The sequence below is a fragment of the Podarcis melisellensis genome (genome assembly GCF_964234715.1).
Source record: "Podarcis melisellensis genome assembly, chromosome: 15".
Classification (NCBI taxonomy): domain Eukaryota; kingdom Metazoa; phylum Chordata; class Lepidosauria; order Squamata; family Lacertidae; genus Podarcis; species Podarcis melisellensis.
Genome location: NC_138532.1, coordinates 39,375,984 through 39,395,922, shown reverse-complemented (window position 1 = coordinate 39,395,922; position 19,939 = coordinate 39,375,984). Strand labels below are relative to the sequence as shown.

Genomic DNA, 19,939 nt, shown 5'->3' with positions numbered 1-19,939 from the left:
CAGTGAGGATGGACAATTTTGGCTTCTGTTTTTCTTTCTTTTTTTTCAATCTTAAATCCAGTTCTCTACATTTCCACGTCAGTTAGCGAATTTTTTAAAAAATGAAGATTTTTTAAAAATGAAGAATTTGCAAACTGTTGGTTTGCAGACATCTCCCAACATACACATTTCTGCATAGCAATTTTCCCTAATATAATGGACTTTTGTATGCTATTTACACTAATATATACATTTAAATGCAACCTCTACCCTAGTACATGGGGGGGGGGTTGCATGTATTACTTAACTGGTGAACTGGATTGCAAAATTCGGAGAAGAGTAAATTTCAAAGGATGACATTGGTTCGGCTTGCATAGTGTTTCACAAAGTGTGAATGAGGTAGGTTCGCCTTTAAATGCAAGCTTGATCTAATTTCCCTCCCGTTCTTAACACTGACCCACCAAACCCAATGCTCATAATTTGCAAACTGTTGGTTTGTGGGACTTGAGAGTGCAAACGCAGCCGCATTTTATCATCTTGTTAAACACACACACTCACAAATCTGTTAGAAAAACACACGAATCCATCTTAAATGGCCTTCCTCTGACTTGACTGCAAGACAAGCAATTTCCAAGGACACCCACATTGATTCCTCCAATTGCCAAGTCAGATAAAAAGCCTTGTGGTTTCTTATGCAACTTACTTTGGCTTCTGTCTCCCCGCGGTGTAACGTGTACAAGTGATGGACGGCACTTTGCGAAGACGACCAGGGGTGGGTCAGAATTTGGAAAACATGGAAATCGTGGCCCAGCGTGTCTGTCGTAACCAGTAGCATACCTGGAAGAAAGGAAACAAGGGGAGTCAGAAACACTCAGAGCAGGGGGTTAATTTTTTTATGACCTGTGGTCAAAACAAATAAATACTTTTGGATCTGATCTGAACGGACACCAAGAAAGAAGTTCATAGCCTGCATTCTGTGCAAATGAAACACATTGAAATAAATTGCTTATGTTACTTACTTACTTACTTACTTACTTACACACACACACACACACACACACACACACACACAATGAGATAATCTGCCATTGTCAGTTTCTCTCCGTTTCTCATTTTCCCCATCTTGAATTTATGTCTCCACATTTCCACATCAGTCCACATATTTTTTAAATGAAAATTGATCGGCATTTTAATCATGCACATTTCTCCTAATACCGACATTTTTGTGTGCAATTTTGCCCAACATACACATTTTTTCCCCAAAAACAATCCCCCCCCCAATACAATGCATTTTTGTACACGTTACTTGGCTGGAGAACCACGCTGTGAAATTTGAGAAGTATGAATTTTGAAGCACAACTTTGTTTCATTTCAGGTAGTTTCAGAAACTGCAATTTTTATTATTATCGTCAGAAACTGCAAATTAGGTAGACTCGCCTTTAAATGTGAAGTGAGTTAAATCCCCCATCCTGACCCCCTCCTCCCGACCCTATCATCTCACTTCCATTTTACATACAGCAGTCAGCAATATAGAGAGGCCAGGACTAAATGTTATTCTTTGAATAAGAAGCAAAGTCTCATTATTTATTTTTTTTTAAAAAGCTTTTCATCAGTGCAATGCTGGGGTAGGTGGGTGTATATGCTGATTTAACAATGCAATGCACATTTGCTTGGAAGCAAGTCCCATTATGTTCAATGGAGTTTACTCACAAGTAAGAGTGCATGAGATTACAACCTGTCATCGTCATCATCATCATTATTATTATTAATAATAATACACCCCCTTCATCCGTAGATCTCAGGGCAGTTCACAACATAGCAAGACACAGATGAAATTGATTCATAGCACAAGCCTCTAACTGTGTCTACTGAGACATAAGTCCTATTGAACTGAATGGGGCTTGCTCTCAAGTAAGAGGGATTAGGCCTGAAGCCTAATCAGGCCCTGAAGGTCTAACTTGTGCTTTTCTCTTTCTTCTTTTCAATGGAGTCATGGGGTCACAAGATGCACATTTCCAAGCTTCGCTTAAAGTGAGGGGTGAGGAAGGGTATGTACTGTGCAAAGTTCTAGCGTGAGACTCTCTTCCGTTAGGGATTTGGGGCATTCCATAGCAAAAAGTGAAAGCTGCAGAAGCAGAAAGCGTTATGGAAGATGTGATTTATTTGCCCAAGTTGTGCTGAGCTTCACGCCACAGCCAGGCCTGCAATTAAGTCTTTTCTTTCTTTCTTTTTGCGACTGCGTTTAGTCTCCTCCAAATGCTACATAATTACTGGGCAGAGGGTAAGTGAGTTGTCAGTGACTTTTGGAACACACAAAATTGCTGTCAACTGTGCAGAAGAAAACCATTCTTACTGTTGGAATTTGGCCTCCAAAATCTTTTGGCCCCCTTTTCTCCACAGATCTGAAGAGTCCTGATTTCCTCCCCAATTCTCTTGCAAAAACAGACGCAAGCACGCACACTCTCTCACGTGCAAGTGTGTGGCAGCCAACCCCAGGATTAGTGGGACCATTTAACTGTCCGCTGTCCCAGTCTGATCTACTATGTTGAAAGCAACCTGTCCCGGGAAGCCTAGATTTTAGCAGAGTCTGACTGGATGTGCCACAAGCACCGGTCTTTTAAGAAAAAGCTTGGAGACTGTAGTGGAACACAGGTAGACCAAAATGGGTTACACATTTAAATAAAGGGAATTAACATTCTGCACCCAGAAAACTTGAGGTTTACATATATTATACGTATATCTCCCTAAATTATCTAACCCTGGCATAAATTATTCAGTAAATTTGCCCAGCTTAATTTATTCTGCACAATGTAGTCCGTCATGAGGCAGAGGAGGAGACTATGCAGAGAAATAAAGGGCCACAGCTCAGTGGTAGAGTATTTGCTTTGCGTGCGTAAGATCCAAGGTTCAATCTCTGGCATCTCATGGTTGGGACGGGAAAGACCCCTGCTATAAGCCCTAGAGAGCTGCTGCCAGTCAGTGTAAACAATACAGGGATGGATGAACCATTGATTTGTGTTCCTAAGCTCTCAAGAAGGACAGCACCACCACCATTGGAATAATTCTGTCAACCTTCTCGCTTTTGTTTCAAGGCATTGCCCACACACTTTCAAAACCTCTCTGCAGCCATGAGAGCTAAAAGCTTTAAAAAAGGACATCCGATATGGTGTCCCTAGTGTCAAATTCTGCACTTCTCCTGTGCTCCTGGTCTCTCTTATACATTAAGCTCAAGTGACTTCAGCCTTTCCTAGTCAAGACCACCATGCTGACTCCACATTAATGATTTCTTGGTTGTCAAAAGACAAAGTACATCCAACCAGATGTTTGAGAGGCTTCCATCCAGATGTACCATCTGGGAAGCCTGAGTTTCCTTGGCTAATGATTCAGATTCAAGGATGCTCTCAGATATACAACCTGACCCTGTGGGTGACAGGAAAAGCCTCTTAGGGCACACCTGAGTCCAAAGGGTCCATGTTGGCAACTCTTGCGTAGCGCTATGGTTACCAAAGTGTGCTCTGGGGGCCTTTTGCAATTTCCCCCTCCATGAGATAATCAACGATGGAAGACAAATTTATTGGAAAGACAGGTTGTCCACACACTGCTGATCTTCCTCAGAAACTAAGTACTGTTGGGTGTTAAGGGTTGTACTGTTGACTCACAGAAAGTAAGAGCAAAGTCTGAACATTTAAGAAGGGAGACAGCAGATTCATTGTGTCGAATATTCACATTTATTTTTAATTGCATTGTCGTTGTTTCTTCTATTTCTTGAATTGCATTTATTCCGTTTGCTGCAGTCGAGTTATAATACAATAAAGTGCAGTATATAAGAAATAGAAAAAGCAAGTAAAAATAGGATTTAAAAATCACACAGCATCTAGTGCAGCATGTTACAATTCCTGGAACAGGCAGAAAAATCATTAATTGGTCTGCCAAAGTCCCTCAGCAATTTTCAAGTGGTCCATGGTGGGAAATACTGCTCTAAAGGACGGAGGCATGCCCCAGAATGCTTCCCAAGTGAGACAGAGGGTTCTTCTACGGAAGGTAAGCCAATGAAGAATGGAGACCTTGAGGGAGAAGTCTTAAAACACCCAGCCCTGCGAGATTGTATTAATGAACCTGGCACAGGCATAGGCACACATGTCCTCCCTGCACTTCATGCAGGATTTTCCTTCTGAACTGCCAGGATTTGGTGGATCTGCCAATCTGGGCTTCTGCTCTTCCCATCCCCCCATTTCTTTTCTTTTTGGTAAGCCACAGGAAGTTTGTCAGAGCATCTCTTTCCATTTGCAAAGAGCTTCACGCTGATTTTGGCAAAGTAGACTTAAAATACTGCACCCTTTCTGCTAAGTTACCATGTCGGAAAGCCACCCATGTCGGAAAGGGAGGTTCTTTCGGTTTTATAGATCACATCCATATGGCGCAACCTTAACTCTGACCTGAGAAAGATTCGTGGAAAGTAAGCCAAGAGGCATTCCTCACAAAGTCTACTGCCCACCCCTCAAAAAGAAAACTTCACAGCCAGAAGAGTTTGGAACCCTCTGACTGCCCAATCAGGAGGGACGCAAGGAGAAATTATTAAAATGTTAACACTGGCAGCCATGATGCCTATAATTGTTGGTAGTCAATTTACAAAAGTATTTTTGTTGCCCTAATTACTATCAGAAGGAGGATTCAGAGTGCAGTGATGCAACTATGGAATTTTAGATTTTGGACAATAGTCCAATGAGGGCACCCAAGCTGGTTTAAAGAAACAATTGCATCTATATCCTGCCTTTTTCTCCAAGGAGCTCAAAGTGGTGTGAATGGTTCTTGCCCTACTACCCACAACAACCCTGTGAGGTAGGTTAGATTGGGAGGCAGTGACTGGTCACTCAGTGAGTTTTGTGGCCAAAGGGGGATTTGAACTCTGGTCTCCTAGACCTGGCACTTTAACCACTGCATCACACTGTCTCTGATTTACACACGAGCTAAGTAAACTACAGCTTAGGTCCTCAGCTTGTCGGGGGCCTCTAAATAGTCCCCCCCCCTTTAATACTAAATTTAAAGTTTTACATAATTAGTTAAAAATAATAATAGTTTTTATATGTAGCTTATATAATATATAATAGCTTATAAACACACAATTCTTGAGTAATGCTATGGAACCTCTTAAACTTGACATAGCATAGGGTTTCAGCATAACCTATTGCACTCCCATTTTTTAAAGCTGGTAATGTGTGTTCATTTACTTCAAAATGGGGTAAACCAATCCTACTGCATTTTTCCACCCCCCTAATGCTACCACTGCCAGAGCATGGCTATGTTCTTGAAGGAGAGAGGATTTTTTTTCTTATTTTTTTTCTTTTTCTCGCCCACCAGTCTGCATGAAGTTTTATAGCTTCCGCCGGGACTAGGTCAGGACCGGGGGCTTTTCCGATTTTAAGATTAGAAATGAGCCCGTGGATTTCTTCCGGGTCAGTGGGTGGCCAAAGAGGGAGCTGCTCATAGAATCCATCGATTGTATTAGTATTAAGGTCTGGTAAGGCAAAATAGTTCCTTAGGAAGGATTCCCAAACTGGGGCACGAATAACTGCTAGGGGGTATTTTTTAGAGAGGATTTTGGAGCTAGGGGATGGTTTAATTCACACTAGCTCCCACAGTGTCCAATGGGATAGAAGAAACAGGCTGCAATCTAGGAGAATGGTTGGTAAGGGGACAAAACTGGCTTCTTATCCCAAACACTGGGGTGGGAATGAGGTTCAGGAAATAACACTACATTCCCACCCCAAAAAATATGATAATGTGATGTCGGATGATGTGTGTATGGCTAACAAACACACTGGCAAAACTGCTGAAGTCAGTTATATCCTCTGCGCAATATATACTCAAGCTTGCAGTGAAGTCTGCTCCGGGACACACACACACTCCAATATGTTTTCCTGGAATTAGACGTAGGCAACCTTCAAATAACATATATCCAAACCATTAAACATGTTCACTAAGGAAAACTGTAGGCATCCGATTGGGGCCACCCACGTTAAAAAGCTGGCGTTCTTTAGGGTCCCCTTGTGCCACATAGTGATTCAACCAAGGTGGGGTGGGGGAAAGAGAGGAGGTGGATTGCCATGGAAAATGGGCTCGATTCACCCCCATAAAGCTAAGCCTTAATGCAAGAATGCAAAGGACTCTCAGTGAAACTGTAAAAAGGCATCACCACACTGCCAAGAGAGGAATTCACTGAACAAGCACGTCCATCAACATTAAAAACCCGTGCCCGAGATTCACAGATTCAATGGCTGTAGCTCATACGTTGCTTGCACAGGGTCCCAGGTTCAAACCCTGGCATCTTCAGCTAGGACTGGGAAAGGCTGACTGAAACCCAGGAGAACAGCTGCCAGCCATTGTCAAAAATACTGAGCTAGATAAGCCAAGTGTCTGACTCAGCATAAGGCAGCTTATTGGACTTCCCAGCAGCTGCCTCTATGAGCTTTCTTGGACAACCTGGAAGGAGAGGAGAGAGAGATTGTAGCCTCCAGTGGCAACCAAAGGACCTTTGCCACACAGGTTATCAACTGAATCCTGTGCAGCCAGCAACTGACCAAGGAATGTGCCACAGCCAGAACTTTTAACTCGGTGCTTTCCAAGCAACTGAGTCCATTTGCACCTTCAACCGTCAGTCCTCAAATCACTGTGCTTCTTCACACAGCATAGGTAGTTAAAACTATGGAACTTGCTCCCACAAGTGTCAGTGATGTCCACTAACGTCAATGAATTTTTAAAAAGGATTAGATGAATTCATGGAGAAGGCCCTAGATGGCTAGTAGCCATGATAGCTGTGCTTTGCCTCCCATCAGAGACAGTAATGCTTTTGAATACTAGTTGCTGGAAACTGCAGGAGGGGAGAGGGTCTAGATGAGTCATTGGTTTGATCTAGTGGGCTCTTCTTATGTTCCCTTGTAGAAGATAACTGTAACTGTAATTTAATGAATGGTTCGCAACATGTTTTGAACACCTTCAACAACCAGAGGAAAACCTTCAACTATGTGAAGAAAGAGGCACAGCTGCATCTCCTATCTTGAATTCCGTGAATGGAGCAGTGACCGGTGAGTTTTCAGTCACGCTCAGATATGTGGCTCCACCAGCTGTGGAATGCTAAAAGGAGCTGCTGCTGTCCCTCTTCTGAACTGCTGGGAACACTTTCCCCAGATGAAAATATCTGAAATGAATTGGAGGCTCTCGGATAAATTACCATTGCGCCATATGGGTTCTGCCTGTTGCCTTTTCCCTGCTGTTGCTGAGAAGAGACCCCTCCCAGAGGTGCAGTTCCCAGCATCCTTAACAAATGGCAGTTACCAGGATACTTTGGAGGAAGACATAGACTGTTAAAGTGGTATAAAAGTTGCTTTGAATGCATTGTGTGCATGTGACCATAGTATTCCAAACCATCTCCCCACCCCTCCAAGAAACACACACATAATTTAAAAAAAAAAAAAAATTAAGTGGCATTCTGTGGTCTATATATACCATGCAGAGTTGCAGATCCATAAACTAAATTGACACAAGTAAATGAGCCACATGGAGTGGCATCCTTAGCAACAACCCAGCAGGCTACGCCGTATCTGTGCCACTCTTACAAAACGTGAGGTGTGCCTCCCTGATGCGAGGAAGTTGAATATGCTCAGCTACCTGTGATTTTAACTCGGTCCATATGGCGCACCCGAGATGCAAGTTCTGAAGAAGGATGTCTCTTCTCCTTGCCTTTTTAATGGTTTTAACAGTAATCATTTGGCTTGTTGAAAGAGTAAAGAGATGGATGGTGATACGGCAGCTGTGGGAGGAAAAGGGAGTCCTCTTTCCAAGAGAGAGATGGATGGCATCCGATCTGGCCCTTCGCCTGCCTAACAGAGGAGTCTGCTGTGTGTCACCATGTTCAAATAAGAGGCTTTCATCAAGTGAGGACCTATGTTAACTTTGGCTGCCATCCAGCGCCCTGTAAGAGTGCATAAGGACCACTTCCCAGGCTAAGGTTCCAAAACACTGCTAGGATCAGTGCAGATTCAAACCAGGAGCTTTTTGTCTGAACACTGGTGATCCTTGTGGAGAGTTGCCAGGTCCCAGTAGGGTTACCAGATCCTAAGGGGCTGGGGATGAACCTGGAAACCAAGGAGTGCTACTTCAAAGGTCAGGTGGAGCTTAGTGAGGACAGAGGAATGAACTACCTGATCCAGGAGCCTTATAGAAGAACCTCATGAACAAGAAGGCAGCTAATGGCAAAGTGCTGTTGCTTTCCTCCCAGCACCCTTGTGATTTTAGCACTTTACCAAAGAGATCCTACGAAGGAAGACTAAATCCTAAAAATTCAAATCCTTTTTTTACAACAAAAGAAAGTATTTATTCACAGTTAAAACTGTAGAATGCACTTCCACGAGAAGTAGAAATGGCTACCGATTTGGGTGGCTTTAGAAGAGGATTAGACAAAACCATGAAAAATAAGGCTATCAATGGCTGCTAAGCACTTCAGCTAAGTTCTGTCTCCAGCGCTGGAGGTCTTTGAATACCAGTTACTGGGAACCACTGGTAGGGAGAGATCCTGTAATGCTCAAGTCCTTCTTGGGGGCAGGGGGATTCCTGTAAGCATCTGATTGGCCACTGTGGGAACAAAATGCAGACTAGATGGGCCATTAGCCTGATCCAGCAAAACTCCTCTTATGTTCACATATGCTCACCTTACCCTTTACCTTCAGCCTACATGGTGAGTCTTTCATTTGAGAGTACACAGTACAGCTGCATCAGAGTGCAGAATGCACTTTGATTCAAAATGGCGATAAGGCAGGAAAGTGTGGTGGTCCGCCAAGGCAGGGCTAATTCAAACAGTCAGCGGAAGAACCACTCTTGGCAATCAGTCTGGTCAACGCAGACTCAGCCACCTGCAGGATTGCAGCTCTCCACCACAAGAGCTGTTGATTCAAGGAGGTGAAGAGAGATATTTCTTGTAAATCCTTGCCGCATTTGATCTACGGCTCTCGCCTTGCTTCAAGAATTTGCAGTGCGCCCAAGTACATTCTTAGAAGATGATTAGCATCTTTAACCGTGTGTGTGTGTGTGTGAGAGAGAGAGAGAGAGAGAGAGAGCGCTTAATTCCATATTGTTAGTCAAAATAATAAATTGCTGAGGTTTTGGAACCTTTACCTCCTTTCGCACACATGTGTGTATATATTTCTCTTTTTATGTGCTATTTTCCATCTCTCATTACTTCTCACTGAGGAGTTTTGGTTTCCAGCTTTTGTGGCTCAACACTGAAGTTTCTCACTTTGGCTCCCAAACAGCAGAAGTACTTTGTGCAATTTCTTAATGCCTCTTTTGAAGTTCTGAATATACATGGGCAGAGGAACGTAGAACCTAACAATGTGGATTTAGCTTTCAAATAATGGGTTGGCTTTAGGGTTGGGCAAACTATTTGGCTGCTATCCAACTAAGCTATTCTCAAAGGAGAACCCAGAGAAATAGACTGCAGTTAGTTGTGCCCATTGATGGGAGAGTTAGGAGGTCAACAATATCTGGTAGTCACCATATTGGCTCCCCTGATACTAGAAGGAAGGGAGCTGCTAGGTCGGGTTCACTGTTGCCATTTTTGACATCACGTTTCGCATCATGTTGATCTAGTCTGGGCTTGGTCTACCTCTGGCCTGAGTACCAGATCTTAGAATACCCCCTGCCTGAATCCCTGGAGAGTTGCAGCTGCCCATTATGATGGCTAATTCTGAGCTAGATGAAACAATGGTCTGACACAGTGTAAAGAAGTTTCCTACTCCTACGTTCTTGAAGTTCTGGCGTAGGGACATCAGTCAAAGAGATGTGGTATCCTAGGATAGAAAAAAGTGTAAGAAAAGCCCTACTGGAAAGCCAAAAAGGTCAAAAGCCAAAGGCTCATGTTCTTGCAGTGGCCAACTTCACGCCTCATCTGGGAAGCCTGCAGGCAGGATGGTGCAACAGTACTCATTCCATGTGCAATACCCAGAAAATAGTATTCAGAGGCATGCTGCCTCCAACTGTGAAGGTAGAACATAGCCATCATAGCTAGTAACCATTGACAACCTCGTCCTCCATGAATTTCGCAATCCTTTTTGAAAACTATCCAAACCGACGGCCTCACTACCTCTTGTGGGAGTGAATTCAAGAGTTTAGTTATGACCTATGTGAATATAGCTCTCATCATCCTTTTACCCAAGTCTTCTCTTAACCCAGTGCTATGTTTGAAGGATACTGTTGTTGCATGTCACCCCAGTCTCCAAGGGGTGAGATCCCAGGGTTTCCATGAGCTTACCGAGGGCTCCTTTTGAACAGTAAGGCACAGTGGAAACTATGGTGTCATTACGATTTAAAGTTTATTTAAATCCAACCTGAGCCTACGATGGAGTGGTTCACAGTGTCAGCACTCCAAGAGGATCTTGCTTCTCCTATAGCCACAGGCTTAGATTCAAACAGCCACCCAAAGTCAGGCTCTGCCTTTCAGACATTATCAGCTTGCTGCCTTTCTTCTCGGTAACATCACACACACACTGTTCAACTGTAAACTCTGGCTTTTGTCTTTCTCACTATCTGCAAGGTGGAGGAGGAGAGCCATACATTTGCCCTCTGGCACAGAGCCCCTCTCTTTTGCTTTCTTAATGGCCCATCACCTTTCTTTTGTTTTATTAATGGCCCTTCACCCAGGTGATCACCTCATGAGGAAGCTAGCCTGGTTTATATTTTAACACTTGCTAGGATTATAGGGATTAGAAAACTGGCACCCACAACTCATAACAATACTATACCTGTATTCACAACACACACTTCCACCATGCCTCCAACTGAAACACAAACACTCCCCAACGTATTTTGGGAGGGAATGATCACCACCCCGCCAGTGGGGAAGGAGAATAATCATAATCCAAAAATTTCCAGGCCTTCCTGCTTGTTTTTTTAAACTGACATTTGTCCCATTTAGCAGATAACATCTGAAATGAGTTCAAATTCTTGTGTACGTGTAATAACTTGGCAAGAATTTATGAGCCGAGCAGATATTGCCATGCGGACATTTCAAAGCCATTTGTAAAAAGGGGGTGGGGGTTTGCAAGTGAAGTTCAATTAGCAATGGTTTCCCTCCTCCCTCTCAAATCCACAGAGAAGATGGAAAAATCCCATTCAGGAGGAATTAACTATCCTTCCATGCATGCAAAAGATACAAAGACCTCACACACTCGCACAGCAACAACCACCAAAGTTTGTTACAGTGAGCACTTCCATTGGCTTCAATTTACAGCTTCCCATTTGCAACGCATGCTATCTGGTGAAGGATGAAATAAGGTGCATTTGCATAAAGAAAATAAAGGCTGGTTGGGGATGGGGGAGGAGAAATGCAGAGGGGATAGACATAAAGGGGGGAGTTGGAGAAGGGGGCACAGATGTAGATTGTGGCTTAAGAGCTATTTCTGCAGTATCAGAAGACTAAACCAGACTCCGGGCTGGCCATAAACTAAAACCCACGCCCTGAAGCGAGGTGCCAAGCCACAAAAAGAATTTGCGTCAACTGGGAATACAAGGAAGAAGAAGAACTTCTAATTATAGGGCCTGGAAGCGGAAGCCGTGAGTGATTAGGAGTTTAGGCACTGCTGTGTGTTTACTTGGGAGCTTCCTCTCCTCGTTGCCCCCTTGATAGATGAGGTTGGCCTAAAGGGTGGGATTGAAAGTTTGCTGATGAGATGCAGAAAAAGGCTCCAGGACCCGAGCGGGGATGGCGACGGGATAACCGACGGCTTCTGCGGCCGTGTAGCAACATAAGTCTTTTCAACTAGGCGTCAGTTGGTTAGCCCAAGAAGACAAAATTAAAGGGTAGGAAATCTCAGCTGGGTACTTGCAGTTAAAGAAGAGGAAGAGACAGAGAGAGACAGAGAGAGAGAAAAGTAAAAAAACATATATATAGGAAACCAGCACAGCTCAGATTTCTTAGATACATCCCTATTTATAACACCTCTCTAATTGCTGTGCTGTTGATGAAACCCAGTTAGATGCACATAGTTTTGCCACTGGTTGAGCTGCCAAGAGTAGAATTTTTTTTTTTTAAAAAAAAGGTTCCTTTGAGTGTTGCCATCTTAGAAAGAAAACACAATCTTTCTTGTGCCTCTAAGGCCAATTGCTTCAATTCAACTGGGTCTACTCTAAGTAGAACCAATGGTACATGCAACCTATTTTAACCTTAACCTCTGTAAGGTTCAAATGTACCAATCCCATGATTCTGTCATCAACACAGCTGAATCTTTACACAGGTGACCTTAAAGTAGCTGGATTGTATTCCATGTTAGTAATACTCAGAGTAGACCTACTAAAAATAATAAGCAGGACTAACAGGTATATTATTCCAATGGGTACAACTTATTTGGATCCAATCCCTTGCTTCCACACTGTGTACTGAGACATATGCTAGCAAGCCACGAGAGAATTGCTTGCATGCTAATGAGAAATTATTTACCTGAGTAATTAAAGTCTCCCAAAAGCTCAAAGTCATGTCTGCATTATATATTGTTCTGGCCTTGCTCCTCTTCCAATTAGCAGTATTTTGCCACACCTTTGCTATAAGGTGCGCCTGGGTCATTCAGATCACTCCTGGTGCAGAATTGCCCCCCTCAAAGGATGTATGTCAAAAACAGTGAATCAAAACAGGGTGGGGCTACTTTGAGAGAGGACCATTTTTTACACAACATGTAATTTATAGAACACACCACCTCAAAATGTGGTGATGACCGCTAGCTTAGCTCAGGATGGGCAGAAAGTAGATTGCAATCTACCAAGCAGATCTCTGGGTGAGTCACAGTAATCTGCACAGGTGTCTGGCTCCAAATTGTTTAACAATAACGACAATACTTTTTCCCACCTGCTGAAATGAAGAAAGCTTGGGAGGAAAACCAGGAGTGGATTTTTGTATGTGGGAGGGCTGTGAGCTCAGTTTGGGTACTGAAAATGAAAAGGGCTAGTGCCTCACTCACACAATGCAGAGTTGTCTTGTGATATCAGAGCCATCGTCTAAGGCTGCAATCAAACCTACTTCGATCTCAACAGGACTTACTTCTGAGCAGACATGGTTAGGATTGCACTTTAACTCTGCACAGCATGAATGAGGCAACAGCCCTCTCCTGCTATTGCTCCACAGGTAATGATAATTTTTCTGTTTCTGAACCTGGAAGTTCCATAAGCTTCTATTGAGCTGCAGGGTGGTGTCTCTAATCTACGCACGAAGCCCAGTCAAGAATGAAAACACTAGCAGAGAGATGAGTGATGGCTGGTGAGCCAGCCAATGGGATAAAGAAAGGTTAGCTCAAGAAGCAGCTGTTTGGAGAGAAGGAAGAAGATATAGGAGCTACTGAATCAAGCAATGAGACTGAGTTGACCTTCTGAGATAATCTGACTCTCCAGGGCTATGGCATGACAGCCCAGTCTCAAACTGCTTGGAGTTTTCTCTTCCAAATGGTAAGCTTGGTGATCACTGTCAAATTTGGGCAGAGGGGGGTTCCTCTTCAATCACCACAGCACTGACACTCTCACTTGACATAAAGACCATGGAGGCTGACCCCTTCCTTACAAGAGACATAGCCTAGTGTAGAACTACTGCTTTGCACCCAGAAGGTCCTAGGTTCAAACCTTGGGCATCTCCAGGAAGGGCTTGCCTGAAAGCCTCGGGAGCTGCTGCCAGTCTGTGTAGAAAATACTGAGCATGCTGGACCAAGGGAGTTCCCTATATTCATATATGCACATGCACACAAACCCTTTGTGTGCTTGCGCTTGGCTCCAACTGTGAAGTCCATGTGGAAATAAAAAACAGGACTAATTTGCAATGGGGTTTCAATATGACCTATCCTGGAACCATGGTTCAAACAAGCCTGGACCATGCTAGTCTTTATTTTTCACAAATAGCTATGTTGCTGCCAACCTTGTGTCCCCAAATACACAAAAATGAATTTGATAAGTCACCCAATAAGAGAATCTGTGAGGCGTTATTGAAGCTTCTCAATGATCTAACAACCCCGCCCCCAACCCCACTTACTTTGATAAATGGGAAAACACTTCTGCGGAGAAAATTCCAATTTAAACTTCTTTAACTATTAACCCAAGACCACCATCGTATTTCAATATACCACATTTAACTAACCAGAGGAATTTCAGCTCTGTTAGAGGTGCAGTCAGGCATCCACAGGGGTACACAGTTTAATCTGTTTTACTGCAGGCCTAACATTAATTTTCCCTGTTATTAATGGGTGGAAAAGCTCTCTCTGAGCCAAAGAGGGGGCTGCTGCTTAAAAATTAGACGTGTTGCCTTTCACAGCTCTCAGCCTGCAGGAGTGACGCCTATGGAAGGGAAGATCAATTATTTACTACATTACAACGGAAAAACACGTATTTACTGGACACTAGGCTTTTGAAAGTGAACCAGATCTTCCAAGTGCATTTTAATGTCTCAGGTGCTGGACCTGTCTCTGGCCGCAAAGAAAATCTAGAGGTCTAGAGGTAGAAGGCAGTGATGGTCACCAGCCTAGATGGCTTTAACAAAGGATTAGACAAATTCATGGAGGAGAGAATTATTGAAGGCTACTAGCCACAATAACTATGCTCTGTCTCCACAGTCAGAGGCACTAATGCTTCTGAGTATCATTTGCTGGAAACAACAGCAGGGGGAAAGTGCTCTTGTGCTCGCATCCTGCTAGCAGGTTTGGCAAAGGCTGGGTTGAGAGGCATCACTTGTGTGATGGACCAACACTATGCCCACCACAATTCCTCTATCCGTCTTCGCAGCTTAAAGTTCTAAGATAAAGCCTGCTTCAGAGGGACTCTCTCCTCTCTTGCAATGAGGCTGTTATGCCACCAGCTTCCTTGTGGGAAGGATATCAGTCAAGATGAAGCAGCAGGTAAGAACATAAGAAGAGCCTGCTGGATCCAGCCCATGGTCTATCTAGTCCAGCATCCTGTTCTCAAAGTGGCCAAGCAGATGCATGTGGGAAAGTGTCCCCCCACCGCTGTGGTTTCCAGAAAGTGGTATTCAGAAGCATTTCTGAAGGCAGCCCTGTTCAGGGAAGTTTTTAATGTGTGACATCTTAGTGTATTTTTGGTCTTTGTTGGAAGCCTCCCAGAGTGGCTGGGGAAACCCAGCCAGATAAATTATTATTATTATTATTATTATTATTATTATTATTATTATTATTATTATTATTTCAATCTTTGACTGTGGAGGCAGAGCAGAGTCATTGTGGCTAGTAGCCACTGATAGCCTTATCTTCCATGGCGCCAGTTGGGTACGCAGCCCCCATAGGAACCATCTGCTACCAAGTACCCTGGTGCCTTTTAATAAGTTGACTTTGCTGAGTGTGTGTGTGTGTGTGTGTTTTAATGTAGCTTAATGTTTAGTTGTATCCTGAAAGGCGGGATATAAATAATTGTAATATTAAATAAATAAAATAATATCTTTCCCATTAGCGTTGATCCTTACTCAGCCTGTGGTATTTCCTGTCTCCCTTCCTCTCCCTCTGTCTCCATATTAAGGACTTGGCTTTCAGCCTTTATTCATTCATGCGGTCAGTACACAGTTGGAATGACATCCTAACTTCCTAGTCAGGCCATGGAATCTTCTTCCTTCTTCCCATTCGCACAGAACTCTTGGCCACCTCCCTGCTTCTGCCCCCAAATAATGACCTCCCCACATTAGCTCCTATTTCAGTTGCTTGCCCACTGTCATTATCTGCCCATCAGTGCCTATATCTCAGACAAGAAAGCAAAACTGCTGAGTTAAATATGCAGCTTCATGTTGGAGCCCAACTAACTCAGTTTTTGCAAAGATTTTCTGCTGCACTGAAAGATACCTGCCCCATCTTGGTGATTTCCCAGTGCTCCTTGCTAAAAGCATTTGGTTTTTCATTTCCTCTGCTCTCATTTGCCCATGGTGACATCAAGATGTAATCAAATATGGTTCGCTATTGACCCTTAGGGTCCCTTCCAGATTCCAGGCTACACTGTGACATCGTTCCATTTGCTGTGTGATCCCTGGTTGGAAATCATAACCTGTATGATTATTTCTGGAGTGAAGAAGCAACAGCAGCCAAAGGAAATGAGGTGGGGAGGTGACTGTCTGAATGATCAGTGCAAATAAGAAGTGTGGAAAATATTTCTGCACCTTCAAAATTGCTAACTTCTACCTGGAAAAGTGAACCTGGAGAATAGTCAGTATGAGATTTAATTCATTGTGAAGCTGCTAAGCGAGGGAAACCACGAGAGCAGTGCTAGTGGCAACACAGAATGTATGTTTATCTACCACTGCACTAATGTTTAACTCAAATCGTAACATTTATAGCTCTGGGTTAAGCTTCGGCATTAAAAATTGAAAGCTGAAATATTGCTTCTGCCACTGGAAGTAATAATCATTCTACTACAACAGCTACTTCTACAGCAGACGTGCCAAAAAATTACAAGAAAGCTCCCCCTTATACCATCAAAATTTGTTCTGGGGTAGATGCTGATTGCATTCCCACTAGTCCTTAAATTCCCTTGGGGGTTCCTCAGCTGGTGCCTCCCACCTCCCTTTGCATCCAGCCAGTCCATAAATGTTACTGTGGACTCAAAACCATGCTAGCATATACTGTTTGCATTCACCTGCAGGATTTCCATGCCTCATCTCAGAGAAACATGTGAATTGGGGCGATTTCTGCTAATGTTTCAATTTCTGGTGGAATGCTCCAACATCCCTTTCAGCTACTGAGCTATGCTCTCTCCATGACAGGGAACCACAGCACATGCCAGAGCTGGAGCACTGATCTCACTGCAGTGATGGCTGTCGCTTGATGATGCAAGAGGACAGCAAGGCTGTCTGCCAAAACAGCAGTCTAGGCATTGACCTTAACAGTTAGCCTAGGAAAAAAAAGTGTTACCAGTCTATTTACCTACTCTGTAAGTCAGTGCAGCATGATCAGCATCTGAAGTAAAAAGTAACTCCCTTCCAGATTGCAAAAACCACCCAGATCACTTATTTGCAAACAGGTAACCAACAAGACAGCTGGGGAAAGTCCTATGTAAGGTGCCATCACGTGGGAAAGCTGAAATGTTTGCAGATAGGAAGGGACAAAGGTTTACACATCCTTAGATTTGTGTTTGTGCTGACAGCCACAGCTGGGCACATGTTACAGGGGGGCTTCTCAAGTGCTGCCGGCTTGTGGAAAGAACGTGGCTCAGTCGGTCGCATTTTGGTTACGGCAAATAAAAGACTGGCCTTCTGGTGACTCAGTGGAAGTAGTGCGTTGTGCCAGAAAATCTGGGCTATTCCAAAGTTGACTCGGGATGGAAGATTTACTTTGGACACCGAGCTGTCATCTTAACACTCCGCTTGCAAGACCATGCCATGGGTCTGGCTGCCAGAAAATGAAGTGGCTACGTTCCACTTGTTAGGAAAACTACATCCCTTTCCAGGACTCAACACCTTATTTGCCACATCTGATCAATCCTGGCTAAGGGATTCTGTTACACACACACACACACACACACACACACACACACACACACACACAAACACACATACACACACAAACATTTTGCATTGGCTAAAGGGTAAAAAAGCTTTTGGGACCCGTGGACACATTTAGATTTCTGAGTACCACCACCTCTCGTCTCCTCTCTCCCCTGGATCAGCCCCACACCAGAGAGTGAAAAAGAGGAAGGAGAGAGAGCATACACTTTCCTTTCCCAATGGAGGCATGCAATTACAGTGGTACCTTGGGTTAAGAACTTAATTCGTTCCAGAGGTCCGTTCTTAACCTGAAACTGTTTTTAACCTGAGGTACCACTTTAGCTAATGGGGCCTCCTGCTGCCGCCACGCCGCCGGAGCATGATTTCTGTTCTCATCCTGAAGCCAAGTTCTTAACCCGAGGTACTATTTCTGGGTTAGCGGAGTCTGTAACCTGAAGCATATGTAACCCAAGGTACCACTATAATAGAGATTGATGCTATCAGTAGCTCCTAGTTATGATGAGTATATGCTACCTTTAGGGGAACAGCAGCAGGAGAAGGCTATGGCCCTCATGTCCTGTTTGGGGGCTTCCCAAACACATCCTGTTTGGGGACTACTGGGAGCATGGGATGCTGGACTAAATGGGTCTTTGATCTGATCCAGAAGGATCTTCTTACGTAGCAGCATGACAGCACAGGAGTACATCTACCTGAACCCTTAAGTACCTTCAGTTGCAATCGTCTTACAAAGCTTGTGAATCTTAGATTATCTGTCAGAGCAAACCACGGGAATGTGTAGGGTTGGGAGGAAAAAATGTGTACATATACATTTATTTTCCCCCTCCTGGGGCCCCCTGAAACAAAATTCAAGCGTAGCCAGTTCCTCTGGACTGAAAAGTCCAGATTGTGCGATTCTTATCAGATATGTGATTTACTGGCAATGTACAGCACGGGGGGGGGGGGGTTGAGAAGGAGAAGTGGGGGAGGTTTCTCCTGTTGCGACAATGTTTAAAGTCTGGAGGGGCATGTCATGCGCCACCCATATGGCTCACCACCACCACTCCAGATCACAGCGCCGAGCCAGGGGGTGCCCACTGCCAACACTGTAAATGCTGCCATTAAAATGTTTGTTTTAATTCTGACCTCAGAGTCACAGCTAATAAACAAGAAAGGCAGTGGGAAATTGAAAAACAAACTCAATGCAGCTGTCGGACTGGCTGGTTCACAACAGCATTTTAACGGCGTCCTTTAATTTCAGCTTCTATGAATAGATCCCATACACAGCACGTTGCAAACTGAGCAGCCAAGGAAGCCTTGTCTCCTGTCGCCCCCCCCCCCAACTCACTGGTATGCTGTACGTGTCCCGTTTACAGCATTTAAAATAAATAAATAGATAGATAGATCCCTCAATCTTGTCCTATTGTTTCCAGAAGGGCTGAACTAGCTCATGTTTGAGGAAGCCTTTAGCAAAGTGTCCTATAGCCAACCTGAACTGATTTACCTAACTATGCAGCCCTGAGAGTCTTTGTGGGGGAACCACTATGTAGCTCTGCGTAGGGAGGTTTTTAACGCGTGATGTCCTACTGTGGTTTTATAGTTTGCTGGAAGCCGCCCAGAGTGGCTGGGGCAACCCAGTCAGATGGGCAGCAGATAAATAATTATTATTGTTTAAATTGTTATTATTATGACTATTTTAACTTTCCATGTCATGTGCCCTAGACATGGCGTCACCCCAGGGCATTGTGGGGAGTTAAAATGACAACTCCTGGACCCAGCCACCTTTTCAAAGATGACCCCAGGGCAGGCATCAGTAGTGAGCACTAACTGTACTCTCCAACATTTCACTGAGCAAAATAAGGACAGGGAATAGGAATAGCCATTCTCATAGCAAATATAAGAACATAAGGTGGGGAGGCTGTTGTAAAAAAAATAAAAATTCATGCTATAGGAAGAGGGGCCTTTTAAGCATACCCCATAATACTTAGGGCATTGGAGGGTGTTCTGTGCACTGCTCAGCAGTCCTCACAACAAACCTTTAAAGTAGGCCAGTGCTAATTATCCCCAGATTGTACTTAAGAAGGCTGAGGGGACAGCAGTTTACCTAAAGCCACTTAGTCTAGAGAAGAGGTTAGACTTGGCAGCTCATGCCCCCCAACGCCCTTCCTTTCCACTCCATCTCTGCATTATCAGGCATGAAAAGTTCTCCTTATATCGATGTTTTATGGACTTCTCCAAAATTCACTAGAATACCGTTTTAACAAGTAGCGCCGCTGCTTTTAAGAGCCCTATTATACAGCCTATGAAAATAGCTTTGCAGGGCCTGTATAATTGCTAACAGTTAAGTGCTAATGGCATTATATAAACAGGCTTCGAAGCGGTCTGTTCATAAATGCTACTCAGGGCAATATAAACCCTACATGAGCCAAGGAATCGGGACAGCAAAGACTTTAAAAAAAAAAAAAC

At 43.8% G+C, this 19,939-nt stretch overlaps 1 protein-coding gene across 4 annotated transcripts in view; it reads right to left on the bottom strand.

The window, feature by feature from the left end:
* The window catches only part of BCAS3 (BCAS3 microtubule associated cell migration factor), a 454,578-nt gene that overhangs the window by 331,724 nt on the left and 102,915 nt on the right, over positions 1-19,939 (bottom strand). For all 4 annotated transcript variants that reach the window (XM_081890294.1, XM_081890296.1, XM_081890293.1 and 1 more), the window contains exon 14: positions 683-816. In XM_081890294.1, the coding sequence (XP_081746420.1) occupies positions 683-816 (134 nt within the window). The remainder of the gene's footprint in view (positions 1-682; positions 817-19,939) is intronic.